We start from the raw sequence: 20,007 nt of genomic DNA, 5'->3' as shown, positions 1-20,007 counted from the left end.
TGTAAGAAAACAAATCCTATTTGAACCCAGGTCTACATTATACACACCCATGTGTGAGTAAACTACAGAGACAAACAGACAATCCAAGGTTCCAGTGGAAAGATGTACAGTGAGGGAAAAATGTATTTGATCCCGTGCTGATTTTGTACGTTTGCCCACTGACAAAGAAATGATAAGTCTATAATTTTAATGGTAGGTTTATTTGAACAGTGAGAGACAGAAAAACAACAAAAAAATCCAGAAAAACGCATGTCAAAAATGTTATAAATTGATTTGCAAACGTACAAAATCAGCAAGGGATCAAATACTTGTTTCCCTCACTGTACATAATCTTTGCTGTTGAATGTTTATTACATGTCTACATACCTTTAGTACATAGTGGGGTTGAGTTGCTTTGTTGAACTCAGTTCATTGTTAAAGCACCTTTAGTACATAGTGGGTTTGAGTTGCTTTGTTGAGCTCAGTTCATTGTTAAAGCACCTTTAGTACATAGTGGGGTTGAGTTGCTTTGTTGAGCTCAGTTCATTGTTAAAGCACCTTTAGTACATAGTGGGGTTGAGTTGCTTTGTTGAGCTCAGTTCATTGTTAAAGCACCTTTAGTACATAGTGGGGTTGAGTTGCTTTGTTGAGCTCAGTTCATTGTTAGAGCACCTTTAGTACATAGTGGGGTTGAGTTGCTTTGTTGAGCTCAGTTCATTGTTAGAGCGCTTGTTGTTTTCATACTTTCTCCTCTGTGCCAAAGAGATAAAGCTGTGATATCAGCGTTTAGGGAAAAAGCGAACATTTTAAAAACCTTTTAAATGTTTATTTTGCTTTACTATAGAGTAGTGTCAACTCCTAGCTTGTCATTGTCAAGTCAAACATGACAATTCCATAAAGAGTTGTCAAGAAAGCAAGAACAGACTGGCCATCAGGCTAGTCATCTCCTTCAGACAAAGTTCATTCATAAACAACAACAGTTTTCTTGATGAAGGAAAATGGGGATATGTTTAGGATACAACGAATTATAATTGTGTTAATGAACGAATGAGCATTACTGTTTTAAATCTTTGTGATACGCCAAATAGCAACTATTGTATTGTCTACTAGGATTCTGAAATGAAAATGGTGTTTTGTCTCTGCCGTTCTTCTACTGTATAGACTGGTTGTTAGTGTTGTGTTATTAAATGATTTTAACAATACTAGTTATGTGTGTCTTGTACGTGTGCCCTTTCTGTACAAAGACAATTTTGCGGCAAAAAAAAACAAAAAGAATGTTTAGATAAATAAAAACCCTTGAAAGATTATTTCATTCATCCACTCCAAACCTGCCTGATTGACACAGCTGCAATACTGATGTTAACCACAGGGTGGGGCTGTAATGCAGAGGAACTGTTGTGAGACAGTTGTGGTATCACAAACTGTGTGTGTGACATTCCACTCTAGACTTGACATTGTTTACAATGCTGACAGATGGGTCTATAATGAGATACATAATACATATCTAACTGAACCAACCACAGATGGATCTATAATGAGGTACAGAATACATATCTAGTTGAACCAACCACAGATGGATCTATAATGAGGTACAGCATACATATCTAGCTGAACCAACCACAGATGGATCTATAATGAGGTACAGACTACATATCTAGCTGAACCAACCGTAGAACCAATGAAAGCTATTGTGTGTCGATATCTTCACTAGTTGTTCCTGGCATCAAACCTGTAAACAATCAGGATCAATTGAACTTCAGATACCCACCTGGATCCCTTCTGCTGGAAACGTGGCAACAAGATACACACACAAACACTAAATATTTCAACAGAAATCAAGGGGTACATTTAAATGTGGTAATGGAAAAACAAGGTCTGAAAAGTGGTTTCTAACAATAAAAAGTAAGGAACAAGTTGTTTTTATCACATTGAATATTAACTTTGTAGTAGAGTGGAGTTGCTTGTTAAAAATCATACAGATCACAATTCATCCAAACAACTTGGCATAAGTCCTTTCCACAGTGCTGTTGATTGGAGCTAGGGATAGGGTTAGGGACAGGGTTGGGTTAGGGACAGGGTTAGGGTTGGGTTAGGGTTAGGTTTGAGCCAGCATGTGGACGGACATGTGTCTACGTTTTGAGGATATATAATTCATTCTCTGGCTGTATTGACCTGATTTAAACCCAATTTCTAGTCCTGCAAACAGAGAGAGAGAGAGAACAACATACATGGAAATGTGTTTAACACGGTTTAATGCAATTCCCTTTTACTAAAATAGTTTAGTCATGTTAATTTGTAGGTCTCTCTGTAGGGCAGATTCTCAGTAGGTTTCCATAATCCATTAACCTAACAGCCTGGGAGGGAGGGAGGGAGGGAGAGAGAGAGAGAGTGAGAGTGAGAGAGAGAGAGAGAGAGAGAGAGAGAGAGAGAGAGAGAGAGAGAGAGAGAGAGAGAGAGAGAGAGAGAGAGAGAGAGAGAGAGAGAGAGAGAAGACTGGATAACACTCAGTCTGCCTCCTCAAATGGCACCCTATATAGTGCACTACTACAGCCCTATTGGTCCTGGTCTAAAGTAGTGCACTATGTAGGGAACAGGGTGCCATTTGGGATGGAACCTCAGACTTGAATCACTGGTCCTGGACACTGCCAGTTGTTCATACCGTATTGTTTTTAATGATTAACCTTGTACTGCAGTGGCCTAAATCAGGGTCACACAGTGTTTCTTGGTATTCTTAAACAAATCTACTTTGAAACAAAAGTATACACCTCACACACATGGTTATGGGCTTTAAAAAAAGAAGACACCTGGACCATGTCAGATACAGAGTTGAAATGTATTACATTTTGAGTTTACATCCCAATATTACACTTTATATACATGACAGAATACTGAAATATAACAAAACCGTTTATTAATGATGAAATTATTAAAAATATAAATGCCATTCCATCCATGAGACCTCTAGCAGTAGCTACACAGCCATGTTGGAAACCCATGGCTTTTCTCCTAAACAGGTTCAACTGGTTTTCTGATTATTCTGACATGGGGTCAATGTCACTAGACTTTAGCAGATGTTAAATTAATCAGTAACAAAAATTACACAAAGTCAGTTGACATTGGGGAGGTGAATAAACTTTTCCCAAGGTTTCTTTCTCAGCACAAAGGAACATCTCGATGATTTGACATGTTCTGTTTTTGAATTCAGGCTGCAAGGTAAGTATCATACCAGGGATTATTTATGTATGATGTTGGTAGAATGTATACATTGGGATAGTAGTAAGGATCCTACCAGGGATATTTATGTTTGATGTTGGTAGAATGTATACATTGGGATAGTAGTAAGGATCCTACCAGGGATAATTTATGTGTGATGTTGGTAGAATGTATACATTGGGATAGTAGTAAGGATCCTACCAGGGATTATTTATGTATGATGTTGGTAGAATGTATACATTGGGATAGTTAGTAGTAAGAGGCCGGTGGGTAAATGACTAAGATTCAAGCCTCCCGTCAGTTAGGGAGATTTGTTTCTTTATTGTGTGTTTAGTTGTACCTTAACTTCCTGTAGTTGACCATTTGGAAGGATTCTAAATTGAGGAATGGTCTAAGATCACTCCTAAAGTGTTCTCCAACTCATAAAACATTTTAGAAAAAGGCTCAGTGCCGTTATCCTCGCAAGGGAGGTATTGAAAGGGGGGGTCAATTTTGACCCCTACCTTTTTGAGGAAAAACGTATTACTTGTTAAACAAAATCTCTTTCTCTGAGCAAACGTATTAGTATAAAATAATTTAATGTACCATTGTTTTGAGCATACAATATAGCTCAGTATTTGAATGATTTATTTTATACAGTCATGTTTACTCATCTTTATCAAGGGAGTCAATAATTTGGGACCCCACTGTATACTTCAAAGTTAGAGATATGTTGGAACTGGATCCATCATTATTATTGTATTATTAATATTATTATGATTATGATTATGATTATGATTATTATTATTATTATTATTATGATTATTATTATTATTATTATTATTATTAGCTTCACTACATGGAGAAAAGGTGAGAAATATCAGTCATGACTACATGTTCATGTGATTGCATTAAATCCTGACTGTTCGGACGTGTCTGTTAGTAAATGTTTGATTTCTAAGAGATAATGAATAAAATAGAACAATTGACCTTCAATAATTAGTTGTCACTGTGTTCACCACAACCAACATGTTGCATCTCTGTTTAGGGGTCAGTGGTCTAAAATGAGTCTCTCTGGAGAGAGAGAGGAGGGGGGCCCTGCCTCTAAAATGAGTCTCTCTGGGGAACATGACACCAAAGCTAAGAGGTGAGATGACAATGTTGTTTAAGAATTTATAAGGAGTTTATTTCTAAAACGTTATATCCACAATTTTTTCACGTTTGTTATTTTACATCAGAAATGATTGCTTATGGGTACCTTCATGTGTCTGTCAAATATTGTTGTTCTAAGATTTTAATTAATAGATTTTTGTGTATGAATTTTTGTTTTGCAAAACACTATATAGCTGGAATGAAATGTTTGTATCCTGTATATTTGACTGTGATATGTGGATGTCTCACCAGCACACACAAACACACACACACACACAGACACACACACACACACACACATCTTTACCAGCATACACACACACACACACACACACACACATCTTTACCATCACACACACACACATCTATAGAAGTTTTGCATGACACAATCATTTATCCTACTCTTAGTTATTGTCTAATATGTTGTCATGCATGACCTTATTGTTTTTACTAATTCTGATCGTAGTTACAAGCGGAATTTTGACAATATTACCGTCAAATTAACAGTCCTGTTTAAACCAAAAAGGGTTCTATCACCTGCTTAATATACGGAACCACTAAAAGTTATATATAGAAACCTTTTATAGGGTTCTTTGATCAGAACTGCTGGGGATTTGGAAAGCCATAGTCAGTCAATCAACAATAGAACAATACTCTTATGAAAAATATGTATCTTTAACTTACAGTCTGTGGATACTATGCGACTAGAAAGGTTAAACATGCATGTATGACATCACAGCACATTTGAAAAAACATGGCAGGTGGAAATCAAAAGAGGATGTTCTACGGAGATAGGTGGGCGGGGCTGAGAGTAGCAGAGGGGTGGGATTAAAAAAGATCATGATCGGTAATAGTCAATACTGTAAACACTATAGATGTCTGAGTACTATCTATCCAAAATGTAATGTGTATAATTAATTATTATTATTATTATTATTATTATTATTATTAGTATTAGTATTAGTATTAGTATTAGTATTAGTATTAGTATTAGTATTATTATATATAAAAAAAGTAATTACTGTGTATAAAAGTATTGTATGGGGGGTAGAATTGATCTTCGTTATATGCCAACACGCTGTTGGCCAGGGAGGCATCTCTTTGTTTGAACGATGGCCCACGTCTAATCCGTTCTCAACCCCCCCAAACAGCAGACCTCACACATACAGTTGAGACCAGCACAGGTTCAAGCTGCAGTGCAGCGCCCCTGGATGGAGAGCATGTTGTGGGGTTAAGGGCCTTGCTCAAGGGCCCAATGAAAGGTGAATGTTTTGAGGACGTGAACACAACAGCCCTACAGTGATCAGATCAATTACGCCCCTTCTTTCCAGCGCCTGGCCCGGGATTCAAACTGGACACTTTTCGGCCACAGGTCCAACACCTGCCACAGCTCCAACTCATTTGCCAGACTGAGCAAAACATAGATAGATAGTGTGTTAAAAGTCATGGAATGATTAACTAGGCTATTGAATCACCAACACTTATTATACATCATTATTATACAGAAATCATTGTCAAAAGCTGAAGAGATACTGTTCCATGTAGTTCTATATTATTATGGATTGATCATATAGAAATATAGAAAACAATTTAAACTACTCCAAAGCAATTACATGTGCCGCAGGAACCACTGACTCACTGCATTATTCTATAGTATTATCAAGACACCTGCTGTTAACTCTTAACTGGTTAGGACAGCTCATGAGGTGTCCTAAATATCTGCCGACTAGGTGGGACTTTAGGCTTCATGCATAGCTTTAATTTATACCCATAAGAGTAGAAGTCTTTATTCTCAGCACTTATACGACCAATTTTCTACTCTGAGATACTTTGGGCCCAGACCTCAAAATATTGTTATAAAAAACGTTGAATGTTTGTTTTACATATAAAAAATAAATACATGAATATTACTAATGTAAGCCACTGTAAAGACTGGGTTTAGTTTATTGCGTGGCTCTGCTCATGTCCGCGTTCTGGAACTGTCCGCGTCCACGTACGGTGTGGCGCCAAGCATATTGTCCAGTTACGCGCAGAGTGGGCTGAGGTGATGTTGGGGAATAACGACGGAGTTCGTTACAGTGTTGAGACACCAACGTTTATTGTTCAATTAGCTTTTTTGCGTAATGGTCAGTGACAGTATGAGTGTAGCCAGATCCTTTTCACTCGCTATTCTTGTTTCATCTTGTGGTTCACCGGATTCGTCATCATCCTCGAGGGACAGACAAACGACCTGCTAGCTAGCCAAGCTAGTCGGTACAGCGAGCTAAGCTAGCTACTCTACCAGCAGCATCCTAGTTATCCTAGCTACCACTACATCATCACCGGCTGCCTGCATTTCTTGTGGACCGATGGAGCTCCCTGGTTGTTTCTTCCACCTGTTAAATACCGTGGAGGGCTTCTCCCTCTCTCGTTGACGGATGCTGGCCTACGCTCCCTCTGTCCGGTTCTCTTCTCTTCACTAGATGGACGGTAACTTTAGTGTTTAACCCCTCTGTGTCCAAGGACTGAACTTTTAAATATTATTTTTGGGGCGCCTCAAGTGACATTTTTTACGTTTATTTCTGATAAAATTAGTTCATTGCATCCGCCATGGAGCCCAGTTTCATAATATTACCTTCTGTCCCTGGTTATGAAGTAATCGCGAAACAACAGGCCTTATGTTTGGGAATTTTTCACCCTACCAGCTCCTAATAGTTCTATTGAGCTCCGTGACACCGACTCGCCTTCAAAACGTTCTATTCCCAGCCCATTGTTCTGCGTCACAATGCCAGCTTCACTATTGTTATCAATGAGACCTGCCTGCCTTAACCCTGTAGGTTTACCTCAGGTAACTTATTATTAACAAGGTTACGGTTACTTGGTGAGCGTTAACCCTGTAGGTTTACCTCAGGTAACTTATTATTAACAAGGTTACGGCTACTTGGTGAGCGTTAACCCTGTGGGTTTACCTCAGGTAACTGATTATTAACAAGGTTACGGCTACTTGGTGAGTGTTAACCCTGTAGGTTTACCTCAGGTAACTTATTATTAACAAGGTTACGGCTACTTGGTGAGCGTTAACCCTGTAGGTTTACCTCAGGTAACTTATTATTAACAAGGTTACGGCTACTTGGTGAGCGTTAACCCTGTAGGTTTACCTCAGGTAATATATTATTAACAAGGTTACGCCTACTTATGGCTCACAGTTCACCTTGTGGTAACCCATAGCGCTAGCGATGGCATGGTTAACCATGTTTTCAGAAAAAGGTGTACAACCTAAACAAAACGCATGTCCCTGTCCTCCTTTTCAAGAGGTGGCCGATTTATACAGCCGTTATACATTTTTAAATTAAGAAATAACACATTTTCTTTGATTTGTTGTTTCTAAATGGCCTCTGGGTAATTTGATATGCATCGAAATCTTTATTAGTAGGCATCAAATTTGAGCGAATGCTGCACAGGTTCACAGAGTTGCAAACCAAATGGATATAATGGGGTGATTGTTGTCTAATCGGGTGGTCTAGCTAATGGATTTGTAGATCGGATGCAGTTGCTACCTCAGATTATGAACCTAGCAAGTGTCATGAATGAGTGATGTAGTAACCACAGACGGCCACAGGGAGGCGCAAGAGAGCTATAAACTGTGGTCCTCTGTAGCTCAGCTGGTAGAGCACGGCGCTTGTAACGCCAAGGTAGTGGGTTCGATCCCCGGGACCACCCATACACAAAAATGTATGCACGCATGACTGTAAGTCGCTTTGGATAAAAGCGTCTGCTAAATGGCATATTATTTATTTTATTTTATATAAACCAATACTGTTTTTTGCCATAAAAACCCTAAACCTAACAATCAATCAAATGTATTTATAAAGCCCTTTTTACACAAGCAGATGTCACAAAGTGCTATACAGAAACTATTACCCTACGTATTACCTATTTCAGCCTTAAGGGTAGGGTAGCCTAGAACACTTTTAGAAACTATTTTAGTAATAATATTATTATGTTAGTAAATACAATTATAGTATTAAATAGCATTTTGATTATTTTGTTAATCAAAACCTGTTTACGCATTTTGCTTTTTTTGTTGTTATTAGTTATTTTATGATATTTATTATTGCAAGGCAGAACGCTTGATAAACAAGATACATACATTTTATTTTTCAAATGTGCTTTGAACTGGGTGACCTAGTATTCTCTATGTGAAAGTCCAGAAAATGGCATCGGATAGGTGGGGCAGGTTTGAGACTGATCTAAGGAATTAACAAGAAAAATACACTTTATTCTCAGCTGCCTCACCAATGTCTGAACGTGAATTAATAACTTTTAATTGCTAAATATTTCCAATAGATGGCAGCATATGACCACGAAGCATCAGTTATAGGCTACAAGCAGCAATATGATTAACATAAAATAGCATGCAACTAAAGACTATATGTCCCATGATTTTCTAAGATGTTCACTCAATACTTTAGTTAGCTATATATCTCGCATTAGGCCTGTGATGCTTTTGGAAGAGCAATTAAATAGTGACTATAGCAGGTGTTGAACCCCGGGTAAATAATCACTAGTCAGATGCTTTAACCTCAACCCTAGTATTCATGTATTATAAAAAATTATCTTAATATCTGATATTGGGAGTAAACAACCTCGGAATAGATAAGACAAGAGTGCATCTTCCAGCCCGCCAATAAATTACATCATGCAAATGTACCTCAACATTCCCCTCGCTTGCGCTAGAAGGCAGAGTACTCGCTGCCGCTGACGGCACAAGCTTCTTATTGGGGCTGAGTTGGCTACTTGTTCGAGAAGGCAGAGTGCTCGCTGCTGGTTGATGAATCTGACAATGAATGTACTAGGAAAATAAATTTTTCTCTACCAGAGGTGACTCAATTATTGTTCATTGATTGGGTCTAATGGTCGTCTTGTGCTGAACTGCACATGTGCAGGCAGTCAAATCAAAGGCACTCCTTCGATATAAAGTAGTTTTTGACTAACATTAAAATGTGTCAGTTTGTTAAACTACTTAAGACAGGACATTTTCTAAATGAACAACTAAGGAAGTCATTTGTATCTCTCATTGACATCTCAAACCCCAAACCCTGGCCTGGTCTGCTTCATATGCATTCCCTGAATACATTTTTTACATCAGCAGTTGTCACAAAGTGTTTATATAGAAACCCAGTCTAAAACCACAAACAGAAAATGCAAAAAAAACATTTGTCTCTCTGAAATGAAGCCATTAAGTGATCGATTTTAAACAAACACATGTCTGTCATTGAACAACCCCATGCCATGATTAGCTAGTGAGAAAACACAGCCATTTATTTGATAATTTCTTTAAACAATAGAAGCTAATTTACTAACATTTCTGAAAATGGATATATAGCGTTTTGGAATGAAACTCTTCTCATGTTTCCCCATCTGAGCTCAGAGTAGATGAGAGACATAATGTTTGTCTCTGTTGTGTTGAAGCCCAATCAAGCAGGAGAGACCAGCCTCCCCTGTACCCAGCTGTGTGTCCATGAGGAGTGACAAGTCTATGGGTCTTCCTATATTCTTCAGAGAGGGAGACTTTTCTACTGAACAAAGGTAAGAAGAACTCATGGGTCATGGTCAGTGAGTTAAACAACACTGTCTCTAGTCATTTCTCCTCTCCCATTTTCCCATTTATTTTTGTTGTTTTCATAATCCATAGGCTAAACCTTTTTTCCATTTTCATAGTCCTGAAACAATATTAAACAAACACTAAATTCCCTCCCTGTGTGTGTGTGTGTGTGTGTGTGTGTGTGTCTGTCAGGGAGTGTGTGTGCACTCCCTGGATGAGATGTCATCTCTATCCTGATTGCCTAGTCACTTTTACCGCTACCTACATGTACATATTACCTCAACTACCTGGTACCCTGCACATTGACTCAGTACTGGTACTCCTTGTATATAGTCTAGTTATTAACTCAACTACCTGGTACCCCTGCACGTTGACTCAGTACTCCTTATAGCCTCATTATTGTTATTTTGTTATGTTACTATTTCCTTTTTTTATTTAGCTAATTTTTGTTACTTTTTAACTAAATTGTTGGGAAAGGGCTCGTAAGTAAGCATTTCACGGTAAAGTGTACCACTGTTGTATTCGGCGCATGTGACATACAATTTCATTTAATTTAATTTGAAGGTCATGCGTAAAAACATGTCATCAGGTCGAGCAGTCGTCGCACGCCGAACGGTCGTCTCACGCCGAACTGCGCAATTGCAGGCCGTCAAATCAAAGGCACTCCTTCCATATAAAGTTGTTTTTGACTAACATGAAAACGTGTTAGTTTGTCACTTTCACGAGGTTGAAGTAATAATGTGTTCAACTACTAAAGACAGAACATTTATAAAATGAACAAATCAATCAATCCAAATTAAATTTGTCACATGCTCCTAATACAACAGGTGTGGACCTTACTGTGAAATGCTTACTTACGAGCCCTTAACCAACAATGCTGAGTTACATTTTTTTTACTAACAACTAAGGAAGTCATTTTTACTTCTTTGTTTTCTCAAATCCTAAACCCTGGCCTGGTCTGCTTCATATGCGTACCACAATTATATATTTTTTTTACATCAGCAGTTGTCACAAAGTGCTTTATAGAAACCCAGTCTAAAACCCCAAAGAGCAAGCAATGCAGATGTAGAAGCACAGTGGCTAGGAAAAACTCCCTAGAAAGGCAGGAACCTAGGAAGAAACCTAGAGAGGAACCAGGCTCTGAGGGGTGGCCAGTCCTCTTCTGGCTGTGCTGGGGGGAGATTATAAGAGGATATGACCATTAATGCCAGATCGTTCTTCAAGATTTTCAAATGTTCATAGATGACCAGCAGGGTCAAATAATAATCACTGTGGTTATAGAGGTTGCAACAGGTCAGCACCTCAGGAGTAAATGTCAGTTGGCTTATCGTAGCCGAGCATTCAGAGGTCGAGACAGCAGGAGTGGTAGAGCGAGAGAGAGGGTCGAAACAGCAGGTTCGGGACAAGGTTGCACGTCCATTGAACAGGTCAGAGTTCCATATCCGCAGGCAGACCAGCAGAAACTGGATCAGTCACGTCCGGTGGAGCATGTATCGACACTGATAGGATCGAAAGAAGGGGAGCGCTGCTCTCGCATCAGTTTTGTCCATTCAAATCTTTCCATAACATTAGAATTATTTCACAATACTGACCACGGATCAGCTTCTAGAAAGATATTACTACCTACGGCTGCAAATATTGAGGTAGTTTATTCTAGTGCTTACACAATAAAAATGCACTAAATCACATATTTGGCACATCATTGTGCACATGTTAGGCTACACATCATGAAATATATTGAGACAAATTACAGACAGTAGCCTACAAGTAGCAAAATAAAACTAAATATATTGAACATTGAATATATTTCAATATGATTGAAATAGGCCTATAGCCTACTGTTTATATTTTAATGCAGTCATCTCGGTTTTCATTTGAAGCATAATTTGTGTACTTCCCTTGTTTGAATCAATTGCAAAGACATTGGCAACTTTGTATTTGTAGTCAACTTTGTTCTGAATTTATCGGTGGTCAAAAAGAGACGGATAAACCATGTGATTCTATGTTTAGCGGAGATGTTCTGTGTATAAAGTGACGCGAGAGGGCAAAATAGCATCTAACGACGCACTTGGCTGTTCTACAAGTGGTCTGAGGCAGGTGTTAGAATATGAGCGTTTTCAAGTGCAACGTTAATAACGATGGTTTTGGGAAACAGCTCAGAGATTTAACAATGCACCTACGAAGGTTCTAATGATGAACTTGGCCTTATAATGCTTTTGGAAAACCGGACCCTGGATAAAAAACATCTGCTAAATGACTAAAATATCAAATGTAAATGTTTTACATACAGATCTCATATTACTGTATTGAATTATTATTTTACAATATTTAAATATTGATGTCACAAGTGTATCATTTGTACAGTTCTTTATTAAAAATGTAGTTACAGTGGGGGAAAAAAGTATTTAGTCAGCCACCAATTGTGCAAGTTCTCCCACTTAAAAAGATGAGAGAGACCTGTAATTTTCATCATAGGTACACGTCAATTATGAGAGACAAATTGAGAAAAGAAAATCCAGAAAATCACATTGTAGGATTTTTAATGAATTTATTTGCAAATTATGGTGGAAAATAAGTATTTGGTCACCTACAAACAAGCAAGATTTCTGGCTCTCACAGACCTGTAACTTCTTCTTTAAGAGGCTCCTCTGTCCTCCACTCGTTACCTGTATTAATGGCACCTGTTTGAACTTGTTATCAGTATAAAAGACACCTGTCTACAACCTCAAACAGTCACACTCCAAACTCCATTATGGCCAAGACCAAAGAGCTGTCAAAGGACACCATAAACAAAATTGTAGACCTGCACCAGAATGGGAAGACTGAATCTGCAATAGGTAAGCAGCTTGGTTTTAAGAAATCAACTGTGGGAGCAATTATTAGGAAATGGTAGACATACAAGACCACTGATAATCTCCCTCGATCTGGGGCTCCACGCAAGATCTCACCCCGTGGGGTCAAAATGATCACAAGAACGGTGAGCAAAAATCCCAGAAACACACGGGGGGACCTAGTGAATGACCTGCAGAGAGCTGGGACCAAAGTAACAAAGCCTACCATCAGTACCACACTACGCCGCCAGGGACTCAAATCCTGCAGTGCCAGACGTGTCCCCCTGCTTAAGCCAGTACATGTCCAGGTCCGTCTGAAGTTTGCTAGAGTGCATTTGGATGATCCAGAAGAGGATTGGGAGAATGTCATATGGTCAGATGAAACCAAAATAGAACTTTTTGGTAAAAACTCAACTCGTCGTGTTTGGAGGACAAAGAATGCTGAGTTGCATCCAAAGAATACCATACCTACTGTGAAGCATGGGGTTGGAAACATCATGCTTTGGGGCTGTTTTTCTGCAAAGGGACCAGGACGACTGATCCGTGTAAAGGAAAGAATGAATGGGGCCATGTATCGTGAGATTTTGAGTGAAAACCTCCTTCCATCAGCAAGGGCGTTGAAGATGAAACGTGGCTTGGTCTTTCAGCATGACAATGATCCCAAACACACCGCCCGGGCAATGAAGGAGTGGCTTCGTAAGAAGCATTTCAAGGTCCTGGAGTGGCCTAGCCAGTCTCCAGATCTCAACCCCATAGAAAATCTTTGGAGGGAGTTGAATGTCCGTGTTGCCCAGCGACAGCCCCAAAACATCACTGCTCTAGAGGAGATCTGCATGGAGGAATGGGCCAAAATACCAGCAACAGTGTGTGAAAACCTTGTGAAGACTTACAGAAAACGTTTGACCTGTGTCATTGCCAACAAAGGGTATATAACAAAGTATTGAGAAACGTTTGTTATTGACCAAATACTTATTTTCCACCATAATTTGCAAATAAATTCCAATGTGATTTTCTGGATTTTTTTCCGTCATTTTGTCTGTCATAGTTGACGTGTACCTATGATGAAAATTACAGGCCTCTCTCTCATCTTTTTAAGTGGGATAACTTGCACAATTGGTGGCTAACTAAATACTTTATTCCCCACTGTATTTGTTACATTTAACTGTGTAAAATCTAGCATTACTACTAAATTTTCTGAGAGTTCATTAGATATATAGCATTTTGCAAAAAAAAACATTTGTCTCTCTGAAATGAAGCCATTAAGTGATTGAAACTCTTGTTATGTTTCCAAATCTGAGCTCAGAGTAGATGACTAATGTTTGTCTCTGTTGTGTTGAAGTCCAATCAAGCAGGAGAAACCAGCCTCCCCTGTACCCAGCTGTGTGTCCATGAAGAGTGACTGGTCTATGGATCGTCCTATAGTGTTTAGAGAGGGAGACTTTTCTACTGAACAAAGGTAAGAAGAACTCATGGGTCATGGTCAGTGAGTTAAACAACACTGTCTCTAGTCATTTCTCCTCTCCCATTTTCCCATTTATTTTTGTTGTTTTCATAATCCATAGGCTAAACCTTTTTTCCATTTTCATAGTCCTGAAACAATATTAAACAAACACTACATTCCCTCCCTGTGTGTGTGTGTGTGTGTGTGTGTGTGTGTGTATGTGTGTGTGTGTGTGTGTGTGTGTGTGTGTGTGTGTGTGTGTGTCTGTCAGGGAGTGTGTGTGCACTCCCTGGATGAGATGTCATCTCTATCCTGATTGCCTAGTCACTTTTACCGCTACCTACATGTACATATTACCTCAACTACCTGGTACCCCTGCACATTGACTCAGTACTGGTACTCCTTGTATATAGTCTAGTTATTAACTCAACTACCTGGTACCCTGCACATTGACTTAGTACTGGTACTCCTTGTATATAGTCTAGTTATTAACTCAACTACCTGGTACCCCTGCACGTTGACTCAGTACTCCTTATAGCTTCATTATTGTTATTTTGTTATGTTACTATTTCCTTTTTTTATTTAGCTAATTTTTGTTACTTTTTAACTAAATTGTTGGGAAAGGGCTCGTAAGTAAGCATTTCACGGTAAAGTGTACCACTGTTGTATTCGGCGCATGTGACATACAATTTCATTTAATTTAATTTGAAGGTCATGCGTAAAAACATGTCATCAGGTCGAGCAGTCGTCTCACGCCGAACAGTCGTCTCACGCCGAACTGCGCAATTGCAGGCCGTCAAATCAAAGGCACTCCTTCCATATAAAGGTGTTTTTGACTAACATGAAAACGTGTCAGTTTGTCACTTTCACAAGGTTGAAGTAATAATGTGTTCAACTACTAAAGACAGAACATTTATAAAATGAACAAATCAATCAATCCAAATTAGATTTGTCACATGCTCCTAATACAACAGGTGTGGACCTTACTGTGAAATGCTTACTTACGAGCCCTTAACCAACAATGCTGAGTTACATTTTTTTTACTAACAACTAAGGAAGTCATTTTTACTTCTTTGTTTTCTCAAATCCTAAACCCTGGCCTGGTCTGCTTCATATGCGTACCACAATTATATATTTTTTTACATCAGCAGTTGTCACAAAGTGCTTATATAGAAACCCAGTCTAAAACCCCAAAGAGCAAGCAATGCAGATGTAGAAGCACGGTAGCTAGGAAAAACTCCCTAGAAAGGCAGGAACCTAGGAAGAAACCTAGAGAGGAACCAGGCTCTGAGGGGTGGCCAGTCCTCTTCTGGCTGTGCTGGGGGGAGATTATAAGAGGATATGGCCATTAAGGCCAGATCGTTCTTCAAGATTTTCAAATGTTCATAGATGACCAGCAGGGTCAAATAATAATCACTGTGGTTATAGAGGTTGCAACAGGTCAGCACCTCAGGAGTAAATGTCAGTTGGCTTATCGTAGCCGAGCATTCAGAGGTCGAGACAGCAGGAGTGGTAGAGCGAGAGAGAGGGTCGAAACAGCAGGTTCGGGACAAGGTAGCACATCCATTGAACAGGTCAGAGTTCCATATCCGCAGGCAGACCAGCAGAAACTGGATCAGTCACGTCCGGTGGAGCATGTATCGACACTGATAGGATCGAAAGAAGGGGAGCGCTGCTCTCGGATCAGTTTTGTCCATTCAAATCTTTCCATAACATTAGAATTATTTCACAATACTGACCACGGATCAGCTTCTAGAAAGATATTACTACCTACGGCTGCAAATATTGAGGTAGTTTATTCTAGTGCTTACACAATAAAAATGCACTAAATCACATATTTGGCACATCATTGTGCACATGTTAGGCTACACATCATGAAATATATTGAGACAAATTACAGACAGTAGCCTACAAGTAGCAAAATAAAACTAAATATATTTAACATTGAATATATTCCAATATGATTGAAATAGGCCTATAGCCTACTGTTTATATTGTAATGCAGTCATCTCGGTTTTCATTTGAAGCATAATATGTGTACTTCCCTTGTTTGAATCAATTGCAAAGACATTGGCAACTTTGTATTTGTAGTCAACTTTGTTCTGAATTTATCGGTGGTCAAAAAGAGACGGATAAACCATGTGATTCTATGTTTAGCGGAGATGTTCTGTGTATAAAGTGACGCGAGAGGGCAAAAAAGCATCTAACGACGCACTTGGCTGTTCTACAAGTGGTCTGAGGCAGGTGTTAGAATATGAGCGTTTTCAAGTGCAACGTTAATAACGATGGTTTTGGGAAACAGCTCAGAGATTTAACAATGCTCCTACCAAGGTTCTAATGATGAACTTGGCCTTATAATGCTTTTGGAAAACCGGACCCTGGATAAAAAACATCTGCTAAATGACTAAAATATCAAATGTAAATGTTTTACATACAGATCTCATATTACTGTATTGAATTATTATTTTACAATATTTAAATATTGATGTCAAAAGTGTATCATTTGTACAGTTCTTTATTAAAAATGAAGTTACAGTGGGGGAAAAAGTATTTAGTCAGCCACCAATTGTGCAAGTTCTCCCACTTAAAAAGATGAGAGAGGCCTGTAATTTTCATCATAGGTACACGTCAACTATGACAGACAAATTGAGAAAGAAAATCCAGAAAATCACATTGTAGGATTTTTTATGAATTTATTTGCAAATTATGGTGGAAAATAAGTATTTGGTCACCTACAAACAAGCAATATTTCTGGCTCTCACAGACCTGTAACTTCTTCTTTAAGAGGCTCCTCTGTCCTCCACTCGTTACCTGTATTAATGGCACCTGTTTGAACTTGTTATCAGTATAAAAGACACCTGTCCACAACCTCAAACAGTCACACTCCAAACTCCACTATGGCCAAGACCAAAGAGCTGTCAAAGGACACCAGAAACAAAATTGTAGACCTGCACCAGGCTGGGAAGACTGAATCTGCAATAGGTAAGCAGCTTGGTTTTAAGAAATCAACTGTGGGAGCAATTATTAGGAAATGGAAGACATACAAGACCACTGATAATCTCCCTCGATCTGGGGCTCCACGCAAGATCTCACCCCGTGGGGTCAAAATGATCACAAGAACGGTGAGCAAAAATCCCAGAAACACACGGGGGGACCTAGTGAATGACCTGCAGAGAGCTGGGACCAAAGTAACAAAGCCTACCATCAGTAACACACTACGCCGGCAGGGACTCAAATCGTGCAGTGCAGACGTGTCCCCCTGCTTAAGCCAGTACATGTCCAGGTCCGTCTGAAGTTTGCTAGAGTGCATTTGGATGATCCAGAAGAGGATTGGGAGAATGTCATATGGTCAGATGAAACCAAAATAGAACTTTTTGGTAAAAACTCAACTCGTTGTGTTTGGAGGACAAAGAATGCTGAGTTGCATCCAAAGAATACCATACCTACTGTGAAGCATGGGGTTGGAAACATCATGCTTTGGGGCTGTTTTTCTGCAAAGGGACCAGGACGACTGATCCGTGTAAAGGAAAGAATGAATGGGGCCATGTATCGTGAGATTTTGAGTGAAAACATCCTTCCATCAGCAAGGGCATTGAAGATGAAACGTGGCTGGGTCTTTCAGCATGACAATGATCCCAAACACACCGCCCGGGCAATGAAGGAGTGGCTTCGTAAGAAGCATTTCAAGGTCCTGGAGTGGCCTAGCCAGTCTCTAGATCTCAACCCCATAGAAAATCTTTGGAGGGAGTTGAATATCCGTGTTGCCCAGCGACAGCCCCAAAACATCACTGCTCTAGAGGAGATATGCATGGAGGAATGGGCCAAAATACCAGCAACAGTGTGTGAAAACCTTGTGAAGACTTACAGAAAACATTTGACCTGTGTCATTGCCAACAAAGGGTATATAACAAAGTATTAGGAAACGTTTGTTATTGACCAAATACTTATTTTCCAACATAATTTGCAAATAAATTCCAATGTGATTTTCTGGATTTCTCTTCCTCATTTTGTCTGTCATAGTTGACGTGTACCTATGATGAAAATTACAGGCCTCTCTCTCATCTTTTTAAGTGGGATAACTTGCACAATTGGTGGCTAACTAAATACTTTTTTTCCCCACTGTATTTGTTACATTTAACTGTGTAAAATCTAGCATTACTACTAAATTTTCTGAGAGTTCATTAGATATATAGCATTTTGCAAAAAAAAACATTTGTCTCTCTGAAATGAAGCCATTAAGTGATTGAAACTCTTGTTATGTTTCCAAATCTGAGCTCAGAGTAGATTAGTAATGTTTGTCTCTGTTGTGTTGAAGTCCAATCAAGCAGGAGAGACCAGCCTCCCCTGTACCCAGCTGTGTGTCCATGAAGAGTGACCGGTCTATGGATCGTCCTATAGTGTTTAGAGAGGGAGACTTTTCTACTGAACAAAGGTAAGAAGAACTCATGGGTCATGGTCAGTGAGTTAAACAACACTGTCTCTAGTCATTTCTCCTCTCCCATTTTCCCATTTATTTTTGTTGTTTTCATAATCCATAGGCTAAACCTTTTTTCCATTTTCATAGTCCTGAAACAATATTAAACAAACACTACATTCCATCCCTGTGTGTGTGTGTGTGTGTGTGTGTGTGTGTGTGTGTGTGTGTGTGTGTGTGTGTGTGTGTGTCTGTCAGGGAGTGTGTGTGCACTCCCTGGATGAGATGTCATCTCTATCCTGATTGCCTAGTCACTTTTACCGCTACCTACATGTACATATTACCTCAACTACCTGGTACCCTGCATATTGACTCAGTACTGGTACTCCTTGTATATAGTCTAGTTATTAACTCAACTACCTGGTACCCCTGCACGTTGACTCAGTACTCCTTATAGCCTCATTATTGTTATTTTATTATGTTACTATTTCCTTTTTTTATTTAGCTAATTTTTGTTACTTTTTAACTAAATTGTTGGGAAAGGGCTCGTAAGTAAGCATTTCACGGTAAAGTGTACCACTGTTGTATTCGGCGCATGTGACATACAATTTCATTTAATTTAATTTGAAGGTCATGCGTAAAAACATGTCATAAGGTCGAGCAGTCGTCTCACGCCGAACAGTCGTCTCACGCCGAACTGCGCATGTGCAGGCCGTCAAATCAAAGGCACTCCTTCCATATAAAGTTGTTTTTGACTAACATGAAAACGTGTCAGTTTGTCACTTTCACGAGGTTGAAGTAATAATGTGTTCAACTACTAAAGACAGAACATTTATAAAATGAACAAATCAATCAATCCAAATTAGATTTGTCACATGCTCCTAATACAACAGGTGTGGACCTTACTGTGAAATGCTTACTTACGAGCCCTTAACCAACAATGCTGAGTTATTTTTTTTTTACTAACAACTAAGGAAGTCATTTTTACTACGTTGTTTTCTCAAACCCTAAACCCTGGCCTGGTCTGCTTCATATGCGTACCACAATTATATATTTTTTTTACATCAGCAGTTGTCACAAAGTGCTTATATAGAAACCCAGTCTAAAACCCCAAAGAGCAAGCAATGCAGATGTAGAAGCACGGTGGCTAGGAAAAACTCCCTAGAAAGGCAGGAACCTAGGAAGAAACCTAGAGAGGAACCAGGCTCTGAGGGGTGGCCAGTCCTCTTCTGGCTGTGCTGGGGGGAGATTATAAGAGGATATGGCCATTAAGGCCAGATCGTTCTTCAACATTTTCAAATGTTCATAGATGACCAGCAGGGTCAAATAATAATCACTGTGGTTATAGAGGTTGCAACAGGTCAGCACCTCAGGTGGAGCATGTATCGACACTGATAGGATCGAAAGAAGGGGA

At 39.2% G+C, this 20,007-nt stretch overlaps 1 protein-coding gene across 1 annotated transcript in view; it reads left to right on the top strand.

The window, feature by feature from the left end:
- The first annotated feature begins 3,998 nt into the window (after positions 1 to 3,998).
- LOC311125861 (NACHT, LRR and PYD domains-containing protein 3-like) overlaps positions 3,999 to 20,007 on the top strand; it is a 33,123-nt gene continuing 17,114 nt past the window's right edge. Inside the window, exons 1-4 of the mRNA XM_084199893.1 lie at positions 3,999 to 4,318; positions 9,775 to 9,891; positions 14,078 to 14,194; positions 18,495 to 18,611. Of these exons, the coding sequence (XP_084056019.1) occupies positions 4,236 to 4,318; positions 9,775 to 9,891; positions 14,078 to 14,194; positions 18,495 to 18,611 (434 nt within the window). The 5' untranslated portion in view covers positions 3,999 to 4,235. The remainder of the gene's footprint in view (positions 4,319 to 9,774; positions 9,892 to 14,077; positions 14,195 to 18,494; positions 18,612 to 20,007) is intronic.

This window comes from Coregonus lavaretus (assembly GCF_964263955.1).
Source record: "Coregonus lavaretus genome assembly, contig: HAP1_SCAFFOLD_1508, whole genome shotgun sequence".
NCBI classification, from domain to species: domain Eukaryota; kingdom Metazoa; phylum Chordata; class Actinopteri; order Salmoniformes; family Salmonidae; genus Coregonus; species Coregonus lavaretus.
This window is presented reverse-complemented; position numbering and strand designations above follow the sequence as displayed.